This window comes from Rhinichthys klamathensis, unplaced genomic scaffold, assembly GCF_029890125.1.
Source record: "Rhinichthys klamathensis goyatoka isolate OS25496 unplaced genomic scaffold, OSU_Roscu_1.1 h1tg000366l_1, whole genome shotgun sequence".
Classification (NCBI taxonomy): Eukaryota; Metazoa; Chordata; class Actinopteri; order Cypriniformes; family Leuciscidae; genus Rhinichthys; species Rhinichthys klamathensis.
Genome location: NW_026606875.1, coordinates 507819 through 529282, shown reverse-complemented (window position 1 = coordinate 529282; position 21464 = coordinate 507819). Strand labels below are relative to the sequence as shown.

Sequence of the window (21464 nt, the reverse complement as noted above, 5' to 3'; positions counted from 1 at the left end):
CAGAAGAAAGAGAAGAAGGTGAAAAATGACTGAGAAATGGGAATATGAGATGCAAAACTTCTGAACTCGGACAGAAATGTATAATCAGATCATAGTTAGTGCAAGCTGATTCTGCGGTCTCTAGACAAGCAAGCTCATAAACTAATGAAACACTTGCATTCAAAAGTTCAGGGTCTGTGAGATTTTTTAATGTTTTGAAAGAAGTCTCACCAAGGCTAAATTGATTTGATCAAAAATACAGTAAAACAGTGAAATATTATTGTAATGTAAATCAGCTGTTTTCTATGTGAATATACAGTAAAGTGTAATTTATTCCTGTGATCAAAGCTGAATTTTCAGCATCATTACTCCAGTCTTCAGTGTCACATGATCCTTCAGAAATCACTCTAATATGAGGATCTGATACTCAAGAAACATTTATGATTATTATCAGTGTTGAAAACAGTCATCATACATGTTTTTTTTTCTGGATTCTTTGATGAATAGAAAGTTCAAAAGAACAGCATTTATTTGAAACAGAATCTATTGAAACATTATAAATGTCTTTACGGTCAATTTAATAAGTCCTTTAACTTCTCTTCAAAAAGTGAGCCGAAACATTTTAGCGGTAGTGTATGGTTTATAGTTTATATTTATATTTATAGTTTATATTACAGAAGCAGGTCTCTAAAAATAAAGCTTCTTAACTGGCATCAATGGAATCTAATCATTCCATAAAAGGTTCTTTATAGAGGAAAAAAATGTTGAAATGTTCTTAAGGGAAGCAAAACTGGTTCTTCTATGGCATCGCTGAGAAAAAAACCCTTAATTTTGTCTCTATTTCATGTACTGTACGTCCCGATTCAGCGTGTCCGACTCAACCTTTCGGAGCAGGAATCAACAGGGCATCATTGCACAGAACTGACTTTCACGGCTCTCACATCCTCTCCGCCACCGAGACGAAAACACGGATCATCATCTGAGGACGGGACGGCCGACAGATACAGGAGCAACAGCGGAGGCAGGATGAAAACGCATCGAGAATCTGCAACATCCCGCTTTAAATCTTCCCGCCTGACATCCCGACAGCGTCTGACATCTCAGTCCGCCGCTTTACGAGACTCTGGGGCTTCGGCCAGCCTCGGACATGTGTGTTTTAAAGCCGGAACAACCAGAGGAGTCCTCGACTGTTAGAGACTGCCTACTGAACATGACATGTAAGAGGATTGGCTTTTTTAACTCAGACCTGCAGGAGCCGAACACATGGCAGCAATCAAACCTGGAAACACACATTACCAATGAAGGAAAAGAGTTGAAGAGGAATGTAAGAGTGAATTTAACAGGGTTATTATCGTTAGCTGAAACTAAAACCATGATGTTTGTTACTCGAAATAAAATAAACATTAACTGAAACACAATCAAATATATATTTTCAACATTTATCATTTACAGTTAGTTTCACTTGATGTACTAAACTAAAACTAAAACTGGAATAAAAAAGTATAAAAACTATAAAGACATATTTATATAAAACAACAACAACAACTAATAAAAAATCATGCATGGCCAAATTACTCAAAAATTAAACCATTAAATAAATGTTAAAATATTTTAATAAATTATTAAAAACAACATTAAACTGTTGATAAAACATAAAAATCAATGAATTAATTGATTAACATTTTAGCATTATTTTTGGATTGCTTTATTTTAGCGCAAGTCGCTTAAATTAACTGAAATCTATTATTTCAGCTAGTTGTCAAGTCAAAGATGTACTAAAACAACAACTAAAGCTGAAATAAAATTAATAAAAGCCATGTAGAGTTTTTTAAGAAAATACATATTTTGTACATATACGTATACATATATACAGATACTATTATAGCTTATATATATATAAGCTATAATAGTATCTCAGTGATGTCTGTAAGCAATGTTATCTGCTTATTGAACTCCTCCTAACAAATCCTGATGTGATGTTTGTGACACTTGAACACTTGAAATGTGCTTGAGTAAGTCATGTTCAACCAAGTCTCTACATTTCTTACACAGAACAACCTCTTGGACAACAACTAGTCTGGTTTCAAAAGCAGACACTCAACTGAGACGGCCCTGCTCCCGGTTACTGAAGCTCTGAGACTCAAGAGCAGCTTACAAATCCTCAGTTCTCTCCTCATCCTGCTGGATCTGTCTGTTGTGTTTGACACAGTTAACCACCAGATACTCCGGTCAATCCTCATGAAGATGGGCATCTCAAGAGCCGTACTCCAATGGTTCAAGTCTTCCCTCTCAGTAGGTCCTTCAGGGTGTCCTGGAGGGGTGAGGTGTCTAAGACTCAACATCTAGCTACTGGAGTGCCTCAGGGCTCAGTGCTGGGACCGCTTCTCTTCTACATCTACATGTCATCACTGGGATCTGTCATTCAGAAACATGGTTTATCCCATCACTGTTATCATCTAGCTACTGGAGTGCCTCAGGGCTCAGTGCTGGGACCGCTTCTCTTCTCCATCTACATGTCATCACTAGGACCTGTCATTCAGAAACATGGTTTATCCCATCACTGTTATCATCTAGCTACTGGAGTGCCTCAGGGCTCAGTGCTGGGACCGCTTCTCTTCTACATCTACATGTCCTCACTAGGATCTGTCATTCAGAAACATGGTTTTTCCCATCACTGTTATCATCTAGCTACTGGAGTGCCTCAGGGCTCAGTGCTGGGACCGCTTCTCTTCTCCATCTACACGTCATCACTGGGATCTGTCATTCAGAAACATGGTTTTTCCCATCACTGTTATCATCTAGCTACTGGAGTGCCTCAGGGCTCAGTGCTGGGACCAATTCTCTTCTCCATCTACACGTCATCACTGGGATCTGTCATTCAGAAACATGGTTTTTCCCATCACTGTTATCATCTAGCTACTGGAGTGCCTCAGGGCTCAGTGCTGGGACCACTTCTCTTCTCCATCTACATGTCCTCACTAGGATCTGTCATTCAGAAACATGACTTTTCCCATCACTGTTATCATCTAGCTACTGGAGTGCCTCAGGGCTCAGTGCTGGGACCGCTTCTCTTCTCCATCTACACGTCATCACTGGGATCTGTCATTCAGAAACATGGTTTTTCCCATCACTGTTATCATCTAGCTACTGGAGTGCCTCAGGGCTCAGTGCTGGGACCGCTTCTCTTCTCCATCTACACGTCATCACTGGGATCTGTCATTCAGAAACATGGTTTTTCCCATCACTGTTATCATCTAGCTACTGGAGTGCCTCAGGGCTCAGTGCTGGGACCGCTTCTCTTCTCCATCTACATGTCTTCACTAGGATCTGTCATTCAGAAACATGGTTTATCCCATCACTGCTATCATCTAGCTACTGGAGTGCCTCAGGGCTCAGTGCTGGGACCGCTTCTCTTCTCCATCTACACGTCATCACTGGGATCTGTCATTCAGAAACATGGTTTTTCCCATCACTGTTATCATCTAGCTACTGGAGTGCCTCAGGGCTCAGTGCTGGGACCGCTTCTCTTCTCCATCTACACGTCATCACTGGGATCTGTCATTCAGAAACATGGTTTTTCCCATCACTGTTATCATCTAGCTACTGGAGTGCCTCAGGGCTCAGTGCTGGGACCGCTTCTCTTCTCCATCTACATGTCTTCACTAGGATCTGTCATTCAGAAACATGGTTTATCCCATCACTGCTATCATCTAGCTACTGGAGTGCCTCAGGGCTCAGTGCTGGGACCGCTTCTCTTCTCCATCTACATGTCCTCACTGGGATCTGTCATTCAGAAACATGGTTTATCCCATCACTGCTATCATCTAGCTACTGGAGTGCCTCAGGGCTCAGTGCTGGGGCCGCTTCTCTTCTCCATCTACATGTCCTCACTAGGATCTATCATTCAGAAACATGGTTTTTCCCATCACTGTTATCATCTAGCTACTGGAGTGCCTCAGGGCTCAGTGCTGGGGCCGCTTCTCTTCTCCATCTACACGTCATCACTGGTATCTGTCATTCAGAAACATGGTTTATCCCATCACTGCATCACTTTATCTTCTCATCCAGCAGTTTATCTTCTAATCCAGCAGTTTATCTTCTCATCCAGCAGTTTATCTTCTAATCCAGCAGTTTATCTTCTAATCCAGCAGTTTATCTTCTCATCCTGAAGTGTTCTGTCGCTGAACGGACGCCAGGACACACAAAGTTTTATTAATTCTGTTGGCAGGAGCCGCGGGCGGGACTGAGCTCTGTACAGTAGCAGAACACACTGCTGAAAACCAACCAAAAGACCTCAGATAAACCAGATAACAACTTTACAACGGGGGCTGAATCTGATTCTGTATTCATGCGCAACTGAAAACTGTACACGGTTATGCAAACGAACTATATTCCTTTGTAGAAGTATTCTGATTATTAATGTAATGTAACTTACATTATAACATTATAATCAAGGTTACAAAGGGTAAATTATAAAAGCGGTGTATTGAGGTTTAGCCAGACCAGTTTCTTTTATATTTTACTTTATTTCAGTTGACATTTGTTTTATTTCAGTTAATAAATATGTCTCATGTGCGCATAAATCCCTGGTGTTAGTGTTTGTTTGAAGTAGAGATGCACAGATGTATCGGCCGATAAAATACATTATTTTCATTATCGGCCGATTGTTTAAAAACAGCCGATGATCAGGGTGGATTAGAAATTATCCTGTCAATCAAAACGTGTCAGACTGCAACTCATACTGTGTGTGAAGAGAATCTCTCTTGTGTCGAATTTAGGGCTGTTGAAGTTTATGCGAAAATAACGCAATAACAGTTCAATTAACGCAGGCTATGTTTGAAATATGAAGCACCGCCTGTACAATAATCTCAATGTAGAGTCATTTCTTCCTCTTTAGTACTAGTTACAGCAGCAAATACACATCAACGAACATCCGAAGGAATGTTTAAAGATACAGAACAACTTCCTGAAATCAATCATGTCTCATGAAATCCATCAATCAGTGATTCACCCGCAGAATAAAACAGCTTGAGAAGGATATAACGTCACATTTACCTCAGGAGAGTTATCTGGTGCTCAGAGTTCATTAGTTAGCTATAACACACTAGACAGAAGCTTATTCACTGTTAATTATATATGTGTGTTTGAATAAATTTGTCATGAAGACATGTTTATGAAAACTCCCTTACGTGCAACTGAGTTACAGTATTTCAGTTTTTATTTGAGTGTGATTATTATATCTTAAAAAAATTGCTGTTATAAAGGGCTCTGTTGTTAATTTTAACCTCTAGTATTACAGTAATTTACCGAATGAGAGGATTCCCTGTATAGTTACAGCATTAGTTGGGAGAGATTTGTTTTCCTTAAGAAAAATCCAACTATCGGTATCATTCTGAATAATCGGTTATCGGTATCGGCGATATGCGAAGTCATATCCGCACGACTCCCGAGAGGACGAGGATTCTACGTCGGCCGTAAGAACTTAAAGCTGATTAAACTCTCTCTCTCTGTGTGTGTGTGTGTGTGTGAGTGTGTGTTTAGGACTCACTCTCAAGCCTGGGAATCCACTGCTGCCGGTTCCTCCGACGGGCCCCTGAAACACACACACACACACACCATGAGAAACAGCTCTGCACTTCTGTCCGCATGTAGCATTATTTTCAAACATCTTTCAACTTTATTTGCTTTTATTCAACACTGATTTTGTGCGGAAGACATCAAAGATATCCCTACAGCTGCACATTAATATTCTTCCAAAACCGTGGAAACACCATCTATAGTCAAAATATCCTCTATGCACATGTGTATAGACTCCTGTTGGAATTTCTATCATAATTTGGAATAAATTATAATGGGATTAAACAATGAGAATACGAGTATCTGGATACATTTTTATTTGAAATTTTGTTTAATTTTGGACATTGTTAAATCTGAAGAGTTACATGACATCACATGGGAAGTTTAGGCCTTTTACAATAAAGAAAGATTTTCTTTAAATTAATTTTCATTTCCTATTGATAATCATAATAGCTGTATTGATAACTTTTATGTTGGAATAAAATTAGGATCCTTGTGGTTTGGTTCAAATTATGATTATGATATACTTCTGTTCAAATGTAAAAGAGTCTCTTCTGCTCACCAAGGCGGCATTTATTTGATAAAAAATACAGTAAAATTGTGATAATATTATTACAAAATATTATTACAATGTAAATCGGCTGTTTTCTAAGTGAATGTATTGTAAAATGTAAATTTATTTGTGAGATCAATGCTGAATTTTCAGCATCATTCCTCCAGAATCTAGACATTCAGATAGATTCACTTAAGATGCAAAATTACTTCAGATATTAAGTCTTGTTTTCTGAAGAAAATGTATTAAAATGAAGTGCTTAAAACAAAAAACAATTATCTGCCAATTGGGGTCAGAAAAAAAAACTTAATTTAAAGGGAAAGCAAGACTTTTCAGAAAGCAAGACTTGATATTTTCAAAAATTTTGCTTCTCAAGTAAATGCATCTTAATTTAAAGAGCCTATATAATGCCCTTTAACAAAGTCTTGATGATGTTTCAGGCTCTACTAGAACAGGTTTTCCTGCTTGAATGTTGATTATTCTCCTCATATTCTCCATTGTTGCGGCTCCTCTCTTCCCAGTCTGTCAGTAACGCTCTGTTTACTTCCTGTCTCTATGAAGCCCCTCCTTCTGAAAAGCACACTGTGCTCTGATTGGTCGGCTGGAGCAGTGTGTTGTGATTGGTCGAGCGCTTCGAGTGTGTTTGGGAAATGTCCCGCCCCTTTTCATAACCGCCAGTTTAACACACTACTGACTAACTCAACCAGGCCCCGCCCCTTTATTCTGCGCATTAATTATTATAATGAGGAATATTGTGACGTGTTCGTTCCCGGAAGAAACTCAAGACTAATGGAGGCGTTTCAGGAGTTCAGAAACACTGACACTGATATAGAGAAGAACTCAACATCACACACTAAAGAGAGAAGAACATGGTCTTTATTAATAATGTTTAGATATTAGTACTGGAAAGCGTGATGGCAGAGAAACACGTACCTGGTTTCCATCAGGTCCAGGAAGTCCTCTATCGCCCGCGTCGCCAACGACACCCTGTAAAAGATCTCAGATCAGCTCAAACGCTGTCAGTCTCCCATCAGTCACGCTGATTCACACATCTGAACGCTCGTGTCCTGAGGTTGTGCTTTTCCATGATATCACACACAGTTCGTTTGGCTGAGAATCTGACCTTGAAGTTGTTTGACTCTACTCTATTTCTCTATACATGATAAGTGCATGTTGCTCTAAAGAAAAGTAAAGAATCTGCAGTGTAAATGCGAGTGTTTTACAGTATGTCCTCCGTCTGCATGTTTGCCCAGGGGCCTCTGAAAGTCTTCCAACAAGCTTTCATCCTCACTGGAGATGCCTGGGATTAATCATTCCTGCAGACGACGGGCAGCGAGCCCAGCTGGCACGAGCTCCAGCGGGACGTTTCTCAGGCACAACTCTCCAAATCAGCTGAGATCTTACAAGACTGATATTCACTTTATCAAGAGTTTCTCACATGACTAAATAATTCATTATATATGGATCTTTCCATTGAGAACATTAAAAACGCTACATTATAATATAGCCCTTAACAGATCATGGGCAAATTTTGAATTAAATAGTTATGGATTTGGCAGACACTTTAATCCAAAGCGACTTACATTGCATTGCAAGGTAGACATTTATATTCTTATAAATGTTTGCTTTCCCTGGGAGTCGAACCCATGACCTTGGCGTTGCAAGCACCAACGCTCTACTGTTTGAGCTCCAGGAAAACATCTACACAGATCCCCAAATGTCTGAAGACCCCTGACTGAAAACCATAAAGTTTTTAATGGCCGACACTGATAATAACATAATAATATATATAGACATGTACTGGCTGAAATTATAATAGTACTAATTTTTATATAATAAAAATCATTTATATATAATATAATGATGAATAATAATAAAATCCAATGTTAAATATTAAAAAATTAAATCATTAAGAATAATTAATTAAATATTTGTATTATTATTGATTTATATTTAACATTTATTATTGTTGTTATTATTATTATATGATTTATTGATAGCAAACAAGATTTATGAACCTAAATGTTAAATATGTAAATAATAATAATTATATATTTTTGATAATAATTATTGTGATATAATAATATTTCATTATTATTGTTGTTATTACTATTATATAATTGAATGGAAGAAAATAAAATGTACGTACAATTGCTGAACCTAAATACATTAAAAAAATGAAATAAAATGTAATAAAAAAAAGTAACACTTTTCTTTTTGTTATTATGAGTAGAACATGATTTAATGGAATTTAATGTGAAATATTAAATATTTGTAATAATTAATAATTCTTAATTTAATAAAATTTCCTCTAAAGTCACAAAAACAGAATGATGAGTTATCGCCGATTATCGAAGATTCATTTCTGCTATTGTACAATGAATAGCAGATTATGTGGCATTTCTATTGTTTTTTCTTTAAAGGCAGAGAGTGTTTCCCACAAACACATTAATTAGAATAACCCTTCAAGAATTAAAGCAATGTTTCTTTACTAATGCAGACATAACGTCTTCCATCTGCATAATGCCATTGGCTTCACAGCTGTACGGCAGATGAGAAGAACAGATTCTTGCTTTTCTTTACCCAGAAGTAATCTGTTTTAAATATATGCATCGTTCATTTGCATGACAACCCCTGACTAATGCTTATAAAGGAAGGGAGAGTTTACCTGTCTTCCTTTGGGACCCTTGATTCCCACCGGACCCGGAACTCCCTGGAACACATCGAGATGATCGCACTTACAAACAAATCTGATCTGACACACATCGATCACTCCGAGCCGGGGGCTGTCATCAATCTGAACGCGGTTGTCTTGTGTGTTTTCAGGATCACGTCATTCTTTTGGGAATTTGCGTCTGTGTTGAGAGTAGTTGTAAATCCCAGAATGATGGCAGATTTGACAACGTTCGACCCTAAACATCCCGTGTCGTGTGTGTTTGTCAGTTTAACATGTCCGGACGAAACATTAGCAGCATTATGCTGAAATAAGGAAATACTGTGAGATATAAACAGCATCTGCGGCCTGCGATCGCTTTGACTCGTCCATCAGTACGTGAAACGAGTGAAATCAGTAAAAATGTTCTGCTAGATGTACGACACGATAGCTAGAGACAATTCCAAGTGAAATTGACTAGAGACAGGGCTGGTGGGTGACCTCACCTGTCTCATGCTAAAATGTAATGTTTAATTGTTGAAGCTAGTTGAATATTTTATCAGTTTATTCACATTCCTGCATGCTGGCCAACTAAATATCCACTGTAAGTGCACTACTGTACTGTGATTCGAACTGAGGTAAGATTTAAAAAGATCTATAGTATTCGACAGCATGTTACCTCTCTCTAATTCATGCAAATGTCATTTGCTTGATTCTCGCCATTAATTTGAAATGACGATTGTATAATTGTGCGTTTAACTCACTCTCTCTCCCTCCAGTCCTGGCGGTCCTGCAACTCCTGGAGGTCCGATGAAGCCCTGATACAGAAAACACAAACGTCTCCGATAGCTCAAAATTGCATGTTTACATTTTTCAAACTCCTCCTACATCTTTTATCAAATAGTCCCCAAATTGTGGTCACATAATCCTGATACTATGTTGGGAAAAAGTTGTTAAAAGCGCTCTGATGTACCATTTACGTATAATGCATCAAGAACTTTGATGGCAAGGAACAGGACGGAAGGCTGTATCTTTAAAACACTTTGGCAGATTGGAACGAAATTTGGTGCATGTCATCACCACCATCCCCTGAGGGTACTGGAGCAGTTTAGGGACAGCGCCACCTACTGGACAAGACATTTCGAATTTTTAAATAAGACATGAGCCTAAAATCTCCACCTATACTATGAGCAAATAAATCTACTTACAAGTTTTGTTCGATTGAGACATTTGGCCACATTGATTTAAAAATAATTTGGAATAATTATTAACACAGATCTGATTCACCCTGAACTACAAGATCCAGCTTTCAATTATCATCCTCACTTAATATGTCACCTTATAAAACTGTATATTGCTGTTAAAGTAATTTACAACGAATGTACACATAAATCAGCTTACACACATCGATAAAACAAAAGCAATATGATGTCAGCATCAGGTGTGATATCATCTCTTCCACATGCACTGGACACAAATCCTTCACAGCGGTGAGTGAGAGATTGGCTGGTATTTTTGTTTGCTGTAGGTGGACGAATCGCTAGATGTACAGTTCTTCTGTCTTGTTAAGTGAGATCACATGTACTATCAGTCAAAGATGAAAGAAACGGCCCTCCTCCTGTCTGTGCACATTCCTGTGCCGCGGCACACTGCCAGATGTTGAAAGCAATTGCGTTTTTGAAACATGCAAAATCTCTGAGATGCAGCAGTCTCATTTACAACTTTATACAGCTCACTGATTCTTGAGGACTGGGACAAAACAGGCGAGAGGACTGCAGAAATAAGGCTCATATCAGAGAATTGTTTCAGATGATTGTTTGAGATGAGAATCTGTTCTACATGTTCAGATGGATTCACCTGCATTAGCATGCAACTACACGTTTTCTTCCCTCTATCACTTAGAATGGGTCAACCGCAACATCAGATACAAATCATTTCAAATATTTATGATAAATATTGTAGAACTACAGGATGTTTTGTTTTGAACTGATTTTCAGCTCCATCTATTGATGAAAATCTAATAGGTGCTGACAATAAAAGTAGATATTTTGCATATGTATCAAATGCAGCAGCCATTTTATTTATTTATTGATTGATTGATTGTGTTGCTGCTACTAACAGGAAATACTTAAATTGATGGAAATTTTCTAAAAATCCTGAAACTATATATAAAAAAATCTATACATCTTACCATTTTGTGTAGCCTTATTAAACTTAGAGCAGGTGAAAAGTTAGTACAAAAACCATTTCAAATATTTATTATAAATATTGAAAATTCTGGCATTGAACTTCAGGATGTTTAAAACTGATTTTCAGCTCCATCTATTGATGAAAATCTGATGTTGACAAAAATATATTTGCATTTAATGCAACAGCATTTTATTTATGTATTTATCGTGTTGCTGCTACTAAAAAGGAATTACTTATATTGTGGGATATTATCTAAAAAATCATGAAATCATAAAACAACCTTTAAAACTCACCAGTAGTCTTGCCTAATTAAACTCACAGCATATGAAATGTTTGATTTTTGTACTTTGATTTAGCCAGATTTTATGAATGTTTAGCAGGGACTTTGTGAAACATTATAAATGACGAGTATTTAATATCTATTAGAATCTATTTGAAGTTTTGTGTTATGGTCATTTATGCGTTATGGTCGTTCTGATGGTCATTTTCAGAGCGAATGGCAGGTAAAGTTGTGGGTTTTGTCCCACGTGTCAAGAATCAAAGCAGTAAAAACAGAACAATTTAAAAGGATCTGATCTTCTCTCGATTCTTCTTTCAACATTCTCTATTTCTCTCTCTCTCTCTGTTATCTTGTCCTGTGGCTCACAGTGAGATAATGTAAGAGTTCCGACACCGTTTGAACAGGAAAGCATGAGACAACAGCTGTACGTACATTAACACCTTTAGGTCCTGGGTTTCCCTCTGGTCCTCCCAAACCCTGAGAGACAAGAGACTTTAATGTTACACACATTCACATATCAGACATATACAAACTTTAATATGTCAACAAAATGAACACTGGCTTTATCCAATGTTCATATTTCTGTTCTGGAAATGTATGCAAACTAGTGCATACATTTCCAGAACAGAAATATATAAATCATTTATTCATAATATTTATACATATTTAAACATAACATTTCAGAAAACTAATACAAGACAATCTTTGTGTTCTTTGATTAATCAATTTGAGAAGTATGTGGTGATATCTATTAGTTTTTTTTACTCTATTCACCTGTGGTGTCTTGCCTTAAAATGTTTATCATTGTGTATTGTGTACTGTTTCACAGTATACCGCGCATTAAATCCTGAACAGCTGTCTGAAATTAATTTTAAATTAAGCATCAAAGTGAATATTTCAAAATATAATTCGATTTGATGGAAAGGAATAGGACGGAAGGCCGTATCTTTGAAACATTTTGGCCTATTGGAACAAAATTTGGTGCATGTCATCACCACCATACCCTGATGGTACTGGAGCAGTTTAGGGACAGCGCCACCTACTGGAAAAGACATTTCGAATTTTTAATAAGCCATAAGCCTAAAATCTCTACCTCAGCTATGAGCAAATTTAGGGCCCTGTTTACAGCTGGCATTAAGATGCATTTTGGTCGACTGGATCACAAGTGGACGAAGCTAAATACAGGTGATAACGAGGTCTAAAATGTTTTGAGCTTGCCCACTTTCGACCACTTCCAGAGGTAGTCGGAAACGCATTCGATCAGATTGCTTCCGTAGTGTAAACGCTCATGTGGTCGAATGTGTTCAAACAGCCACAAAAGACCGCCTACTTTCCGCGGACTGACATAACAATATGGGAATTGCACTAGCCATACGGATTTAAACTTTGAGACCTAAGTTTGGTTTGAAGATGAAAAACGTGCCAAGCACAATGTTCTCTCTCCATTCCTGACTTCTAACACACACTCACAGCGTTCGGCGTGATCTCGCGGCTCTCAGAGCAGAAACTAAAGCTGATGCTCTCTGTATGTTTTTCCTTCGTCTCCGGGCGCGTTTCATATGTAAACTGCGCAAGCTTATTTCATCCATTACATCGAAAGATCTGAAAAAGCCAATACATATACCCTCCCCTGAAAGAAATCAGGACAGAAGTGGTTGAAGGTGGACAAAAGATACGGATTAAAACACAAGGTATAAACAGGAAAGTGTCTCCCTCGTCCACTCGTGATCCGGTCAACCAAATCACATCTTAACACGAGGTGTAAACAGGGCCTAGGATTCGATTCGATGGAAAGGAACAGGACAGAAGGCCATGTCTTTTAAACACTTTGGCCTATTGGAACAAAATTTGGTGCATGTCATCACCACCATGCCCTGAGGGTACTGGAGCAGTTACGGGACAGCACCACCTACTGGACAAGACATTTCGAATTGTTTATAAGCCATGCCACCTATGCCATGAGCAAACAAATCTACTAACAAGAATTAAATTAAATATTTTTCAAATTTAGGATCAAGAAGAAGTAACATAGAATCAAAAATATATTTTTGGTGATTTATGAGCATATATTGATATTGATATTGGACAGTCAAGGTTTGGGAAACTTTTACATAAACTTGTAAAAACAAAAACATTTTGAATATGATAATTGGATGCCACTGTCTGAATTATGTATGCAATGTAGTGAGGCCATTAACATCAATGTAGTATACTACTTTTTAAAATGTTTATCATTCTGTTTCACATACTACTTTTAAAAATACTTGGCAATGCACAGTAAACCGCACGGTCCATTCTGAACAACTGTCTGGCATTCATTTTAAATTAAGGATCAAATTTAAAGAAGTAGTGACACAGAATCAGTAAGACTTTTTTTTAGTGGATATCGGTCACTGCACCTGCCTGCCAGGGTAACCTGCCGCCCCAGATACGCCTGGCAATCCTGGCAAACCCTGAGGAGAAAGGAAAGAAAAACGTGAATGAGAGATGAGAACGGCTGCCAGCGGACGAATAGAGCCACTATTGTTCCCCGTGGCATCTCTCTCTCAAAGCATCCACGGGCCGGACCGGCTCTCCGCGGCCTGACCCTGGCTGAAGTCCAGACGGCGGCTCCTCTCAGCTGCGCGACTCCAGCGCGGATCATCTTTGCATCAGGTGACTGCATATAAAGACTGCGCTTTGTGACTGAATGAAAGTCTCCATGTATTGAGTTCCAAACCTTCCGGACTCGGTTATTGAGGAGGTACAAAAGGTACAACTCATAGATCTGTTTAATGCCATGTCAAACACGTAGGGAGGGACGGGGAGAGAATTAAACCTGATTGTACCGGCAAAAAATGTGCGACAGGAGGGCTGATATACAAAAGATAGGCCAAATACAATGCTAAAATCTAGCATTCAACTTCAGGATGTTTGAAACTAAATGTCAGCTCCATTTATTAAAGAAAATCTGAAAGATATTGAAAAAAATACATATATTCAGCTTTTCACACATGCATTAAATGCAGTAGTCATTGTATGCATGTATGCTTATATTTATTTATTTAGGTTGCTGCTATGAATAAGAACTCCTTAAATTGAGGGAAATTATCTGAAAAATGTGTCAATTTTTGTCCCATGTCTCAAGAATCAGTGCACAACAAATGGAACCGTTTACATCTATCTGATCTACTAAAATAGGATCTGATAGATAAAAGAAGCGATGCGAAGAACTTCAGTACGACAGCATGGCAATAAAGCTATTTTTAGTGTGACGCAGTAGTATGATTAATAATAAAAACAGTTATACTTGACTTCGCAAACACCTCTAGCTAAATATACAGACAATGACTGAAACAGCGAAATGTGTTTGTGAAGACCCTCACAAAAGGCCGACACGTCTCATCCGCTCACCTGTTCTCCGGGCAGACCTGCTGGTCCTGGATAGCCTTTGGGACCCTGCAGGTGAAAAAAGGAAAAGAGATTATAACTCAACTCTTTTACAGAACAACGGTAAGAACACAAAGCAAAGACTTTTCCCATATCCCTACAATCGTAAGAACAAGTAAGAGTCGTTCTTGACGTGTTATCTTTTCCGCATTTCTGGGATTGTGTTGCCTAAAGTCCCAGTGGCCTCAGATAAGACTAATAGCCCTTAAGAATTTCCTCAGAACTGTCAAAACCCTTTAAAGCTTTCCCGGTCTGACAGCTCGAGCTCGAGCCCATGAAAGAAAGACAAGTCACGACAGTGAGACGGGGAGGGGAGGTCAGAGCTCCTCACCTGCAAACATTTCCAGCCTGCTCTCGTGTGCAGGAACCAATCTGTGCCAATGCAATCATAAAGTCTAATACTTTGATATTTAGATGCCTGATTTGATAGAGGTGCTGGCGGCTGTTTGCCAGCAGGTGGCGCTGTGTGTCGGACCGAGCGGAGAGGTTCAAGTGTGGTGCAATCCTCTACGTTTGGAAAATCCCAGGCCTTCTGCATTGCACCTGAGAAGACAATGATGATCAGAGGTCACCGTGATTTACGCCTGGCCTGGTCTGAGCCTGTAGGACTATTTCTGCTTAAACTCTTTAAAGACTTTACTGCAAAAGCAGAGTGCTCTACATACTAATGACCAATAAAACAGCATTTAAACGGATCGCTTAAGTTCACCACGCTCAAGATCAAAGACTCCGGCATTCTGTGGGAGGTGAGGTGGAAAACTGGTTAAAGTCAAGACGTTACTTTATTAGTTTAACTCCTATTTTCCGTCATTTACGACACAATGCTTCCCAGCCATTGATGAAATTTTGATGTTTACCCCCAAATGTTTACGTTCACTTATGACAAAACCAACAATTTTGGCGTGAATACTTGCCAAAACAGATATTTTTAAATAAAACTGTGTGTATCTGATTGTTCAAGTGCAACACGCCACCGAAGAGAACAGAACTGGTGATCGGAGAGAGGCATCTTTCTGTACGGCACTTCATAGTGAGTAACGGCTGAGATCTGTCATGACTTGATCTCCACTGTCAATGGTTCTGGTTTCATCTCAGATGAATCAGTCCAGGATCCACTAACCTAACCGTACAGATCGGCTTTTTATTACTTCCAAGGTTGCGGACCTGACCGTTCAAAAAAACAACCAAATGCCCTCACTCGATGGAAAAAAAGCTATGTCCAAAAGGGCTCCATTTCCAAAGAAAACACCTCTTGGAGAACTAAGAGTTGATCCACACAGACTGGATTGCAAGTGAAAATCCAATCACACTGGGCCACTGTTAGCAAAAGAATGAGCTCCGGCCAACAACTTTTAAGTCATGACTGAATGGACTTTACAAGGACTTTACAACCTTTGGTTCTCTTCACCTCATAAACCAAAACAAGAGCTACCTCATGACATCTTCCTATGCTCTCACCACAAACCCGCCTACACAAGTCATAAACCTTAAATATGACAAAAACATATCCTCTAGCTGAGTTAGGTGAGCTCAAACTTGCACCAGTTCTGCCTTTGAAGAAGCAACATGCGACTGTTCGTCTCATCAGGAGCGAGTCCCCCTGCAGAGTGCCTTTCCTCTAAAAGACGACCCTTGACCTTTGGGGGATCTCAGGTTCTAAAGGGGCTCCCCGAGCAAAGCTACGTCTCGGGAAGTGTGAACAGACCTTCGCTTGCCCCGAAACACCACACAGGGTCTTTATTCTTGTCCGTAACCCGAGCCAGCCGCTGCTGAGAGAGAGCTTGCTGACATGGTGGCGTAACAGATACTGTCCGAACGGTGTGAAGGATGAAACACTACATCTCACGCTGCAAACGGCACATAATTCAGCTGGAGAACTTACCTTCAGACCTGATTCACCTCTGGGACCCTGTGGACCTGGCCGTCCTCTCTCACCCTGAAACAGTAAAAGAGAAGACACTTAGTGTTGTCCTCCGTCACACGAGTGTCAAACCTGGAGGACAATCCATGCACAACTGATGTTGTCGTCATTTACTCTTCGCTCTCAAGCTTTTCTTTCATGGAACACAAACAAAACTCATATTTTGCATTCTTCTCTTTTCAACAGAATGAAAATAGCAACTTTGATACTAATGGTTCTCATGTGTCTTGTGACCAATCTCCATTGATGTCAAACCTGACGACACATTTTAATTGATGCTTTGACATTTGAATTGAACTTTTTTGAAGCTCCCATCCATTTTTGATGTGGAGAAGATTTGACTAATGTAGTCTTAGTCCTGTTTTAAATGTACTTCTCATATTTAAACAACCTTGTCCTGTTTTTGTAAGGCTGGTGTTTGGTTGGGCTCTTTGTTTTCATGTGTCATGTGATCCCCACGGTTTGCTTTTGTTCATGCCATGTGCTTTTGTTTTCATCTGTGTTACGTTCTCATTGGTTTATTGGTTTCATTACATTCAGGTGTTGCTCATTAGTAGTTTTGCCCTGATTTTGCCATGCGTGGTGGTCTAGCTTCATCATCTTTTGATGCGGTAGTCCACTGCTTTGAGTTTCATGTCCATGCCATGCATTACCTAGTCACATTTATATTTAATTTATGTTGATTTTCCAAGTTATTTCTTTGTTGATACACTATTATGAAATAAACTGCATTTGGGCTCAGAAAATTGACTCTGCTTCAGTGGAACCGTTACACTTTTTGTTTGGTCAAGTTTTAGTCGACTAAATGTCTAAGCATTTTAGTCTAGTTTTAGTCAATGAAAACTTGCTACATAATGGTTAAATTGATAATCCTTATTATTTTGCTCAAAATTATAATCAATTATTTTTACATTTCATTCGAATTATTGCACTTTCACCTATAAGCACAAATCTAGAGAATGTCGACTCGTACGCAGGGTTTATTTTACTCCTCTAGTTTCCTGATTTATTATAGGCTCATTATCATATACTGGGAAAACAAGAAACTTCTCTCAAATATTAAAACAGTGAAATCTAATAATCCAATAATTCCACATTACATTCATGTTTTTCTATTAAAACAACCGCATAAAAGACTTTATATTGTCACACAGAGGTTGTGTAAGTACATTTATTCAGCAACTACAATCACAAATATAGTTGAGATTCATGTTTATATTTATTACAGTTCATCACCGAGAAGCTTCGATTTAGTCCAGATTCATGTTTATATTTATTATAGTTCATCACCGAGAAGCTTCGATTTAGACCAGATTCATGTTTAGATTTATTGCATGTTGATATATCGTGACTGTTGTCGTTTAATGACATTGGTGTCGTCTCGTCTTAGTCATTGAAAAAAAGGTCGTCAGCGAACATTTTTCATCGTAGATTTCGTTAAGGAAATGAACACTATTTGAAATTCTGCTAAAGTTTTGCTTTTTGTTCTGTGCTGCATGGAAGACATTTTTATTTTTGGGTGAACTATCCCTTTAAAGGCCAGGAAATCGGTTGATGTGATTGCTGTAGTTTACGCTTTTGTATACAAAGACATTTCAAAGCACCCCGACAGAGAAGTTGTAGTAGTTTGTATTTGTGTACTATTTACCGGTTCACCCTTCGGCGCCTGACCTGGGGACAGTCCTGGATCTCCTTTGGCTCCCTGGGACATAAACAAAGTGTTAATTCAGTTTGATCTCATATATCAGTAACACTTTATAATAAAGTCCCATTAGATAACAATGACCAATACATATTACAGTATTTAATAAACTTTGTCAAGGTTAATACAACTGTTCATTGTTAGTAAATACTATTTTACAACAGATACAACCTTTAATTTTAATAATCTCTTAGGAAATGCCTAAATTAACATTAAGAATAAGAAATGTTTTAGCAGTACTTTTCATTGTTAGTTTGGTAACTAAAGTTAACAAATGGGTAAAGCGTTACCCATATATCCCATAAAACAAGCCGTCAAAACCTTGCTTAAAGTTCAAGAAGATCATGTTCTTCTGTGCTGACAGATTAAAGCAAGTGTTAGGAGCGGATTTGAAGAGATTTAAGGGGCAAAATCTCCTTCCTATGTGTATGTAAACACACTAAACCTCATAATAATGCAGATTAGCCTGTTACACAGTCAGTAAGATGATCAGAAATGGCCCCACTCACCCTTTAATTTATCAATCCATACATCCAATGATCAATAATTCAATCATTTCATCCATCCACATCAAAGTTCATTCATTCATGGATTCATGAGTTTATTCATAGATTCATTCATTCTGATTTGGTGGATTCAACCACCAACTGTACAATCTTGTGCTTTTTTGCACTACAAATGACATTTTAATTACATTTAAATCCAATGGGAGTCACTGGAAGTTCACTGGAAGAAAAGTCTCTTGTCAGGGGCTAAATTTAGCACGTCAATCAAACAACTCCAAACCCTTTCGGGCCTGAATGAGAGCTTTATTCCTTCAGTTCATCCTGAAACGTGCAGATTGATAGAAACACAATTGCTGCCAATCAACATGAGACAGCGCAGATCTGACGCCCGCGAAACACAACGTTACTAAAGCAAATCCTGCCATGATCTGCTGTCTTTACACTGACGAACCAAACGTCAACAGAGCAGATGAACTGCATTTATCTAGAACAAGTTACAGCCAAACCTCTCAAACCTGTGAAGCGCATCTCATTTCTCTCGAGACTTCATCCCTAAAGTCTTAAAGAGGGATATAAAGGACAACGCACAACAGTTCCGGCTTGTTTCTCTAGAATCCCAGCGGATGCGTATGACTAATCTGTGGGCTAAACCGAGATGCTTCACAGTTTCCACCATCTCCAGCCACATCCGAGCTCAGTTTGGCCCCTGGTGGTGTTAATCTGCAGTGGATGACCCCTCTGCCCACTCAGGTCATCTCTGAAGGACGCTCACTGGACAGAGAGATGAACACTTTGTCCTAAAGCTTGATGGGAAAATCAGATCAGCGCATTTTGAACTTTAAAGTGCCCCTATTATGCTTTTTCCAAATATGACTTTTCATGTAGTGTGTAATCAGCGTTTGAAATTAACTTTTTCACTCACCAAAAAATAAATAAATAAATAAATAAATAAACAAGATTAAAGGTGCATTGCGCAAGTCTCTGAGTTTTTGCAGAACTATGCCACCTCTGGCGACAAGTGACACTGCTCATGGACCACACGCATACGCACGCTTGCACGAGCACGAGCTGTTCATAACCAAAGGAGCATCAGCCGCACAAATCTTTTGTTTACAGTCATAATGTCTTCAGAGGTAATAAAGTTATAAATCTGCAAGTCATTTTAAATATATGAAAGGAAAGGCATTTGAGTAAATTACACACTTATGTGTGAGGGGAAAACGGGGGTAGTAGAAAACTTTGTTTCCATCTATCTCCATGTTGAACTGTTTTATGTGTTTACTGTATCCACTTATGATTGTATTATTATGGAAACACGTTCATGAACCGTTTTATCAAGAAAAGAGCCAACTGGGGATCCCGTTTGAGCCCTAAAGCGGACCGGAGATCTCTCCATTTGTTGAAAGCCTTCCCGATGTTGACTCTCGTCTTATTCCGACGCCTGTCTGACTCCTATTTGGTCCTTTTGGTGGCACTAGACAAAAGTTTTCTTTTCTTTGTCTTGCGTGGAGTTTGCGTTGGGGTTTGGAATGAACTACAAGCCAGTCTCTTTGAATCCATCTTCTACTTTTGTCGAAAGTTGACTAGAGTTTTGTCGCTCGAGTTGTCTTCGCTGATACGGAGAATGGCGGCGAATACACAAACCTGCCAGACATAGCCAGGGGAGCGTGAACGCGCATTACGTCACGCCCAGTCTCAAACTCCGTCCCGAATCCCTCTTATTTATTTTAATGTACAGGATTATAGAGGCAATCGCAGTGATCAGAAAAGGGCTCATTCAGCCCATCAGGCAATTGTTTAAGCATGTATGGGTTAGAAAAACGGGTATTTTTAACATGAAATGTTGCGCAATGCACCTTTAACTACGTCACAGCTTGTGTGTATATATATATATATTATAAAAATTGCATTTCATACATTCAATTCTTATTCAAACAAAATCCTATCGTCCAGCAACTCCTCCCTTAGTCTTTCGTCCTCATCACCAAACATGTGTTTTAGACAGATCAATACAGTACAAAGAACATCAATAAATGTAGGATGTTGTAAAATAAGAATGTATTTTCTGTTCACCAAATGCTTTTTAATCTTCGGTATTACTTCAATGCAAATGAGCAAGTGTTCCGTTATTTGTTGCGTAGTGACGTGTGTGTTCAAGTAAGCAGATATGAGCAGATTCTGTGCAATACGCTTTATTTAATATACTATGATGGCTCAGTTTGCCCTAAATCTGTGCAGATTTGGATACACAAATTTCCTTAGCAAACTGAGTAAAAATTATAAGTTAGATGCCAAATTGGCTCGTGATTTGACAGGATTTGGCGGGTTGGCGGGTGTTAATTTCAAACCCTGTCTGTAATAGAGCTGTTTGTAAATGGAAAATATCTGAAAAGTTTATTTTGCAGATACTGCAAGTAAATTGCAGATAAATGTTTTTGTGTCCTAAAAGAAAGAAGGGATTCTGAACTGCCTGAAACGAGTCGTAAGTAATTCCAGGCTCACTTCCCCACTTAACCTATGTTAGTTTGTAACTAACTTGCATAATCCCCGCCTCTGGTCTTGATTGGCTGAACAGCGTCTCTTAGCCCCGCCCTCAAACACTGTAGTGTATCTGAGACTGGAAGAGTTTGGTTCGTGTTGTTCATGTCGAGAAGACGCTGTTTTCTGCTGACAA

General features: G+C 38.8%; 1 protein-coding gene across 1 annotated transcript in view; it reads right to left on the bottom strand.

Annotated features, from left to right (window-relative positions):
* LOC130069411 (collagen alpha-1(XXIV) chain-like) overlaps positions 1-21464 on the bottom strand; it is a 145806-nt gene that overhangs the window by 81809 nt on the left and 42533 nt on the right. Inside the window, exons 6-14 of the mRNA XM_056233278.1 lie at positions 18231-18284; positions 16544-16597; positions 14626-14670; positions 13632-13685; positions 11665-11709; positions 9527-9580; positions 8778-8822; positions 7043-7096; positions 5528-5572 (exon numbers count right to left, since the gene is read on the bottom strand). Coding sequence (XP_056089253.1) covers positions 5528-5572; positions 7043-7096; positions 8778-8822; positions 9527-9580; positions 11665-11709; positions 13632-13685; positions 14626-14670; positions 16544-16597; positions 18231-18284 — 450 coding nt within the window. The remainder of the gene's footprint in view (positions 1-5527; positions 5573-7042; positions 7097-8777; positions 8823-9526; positions 9581-11664; positions 11710-13631; positions 13686-14625; positions 14671-16543; positions 16598-18230; positions 18285-21464) is intronic.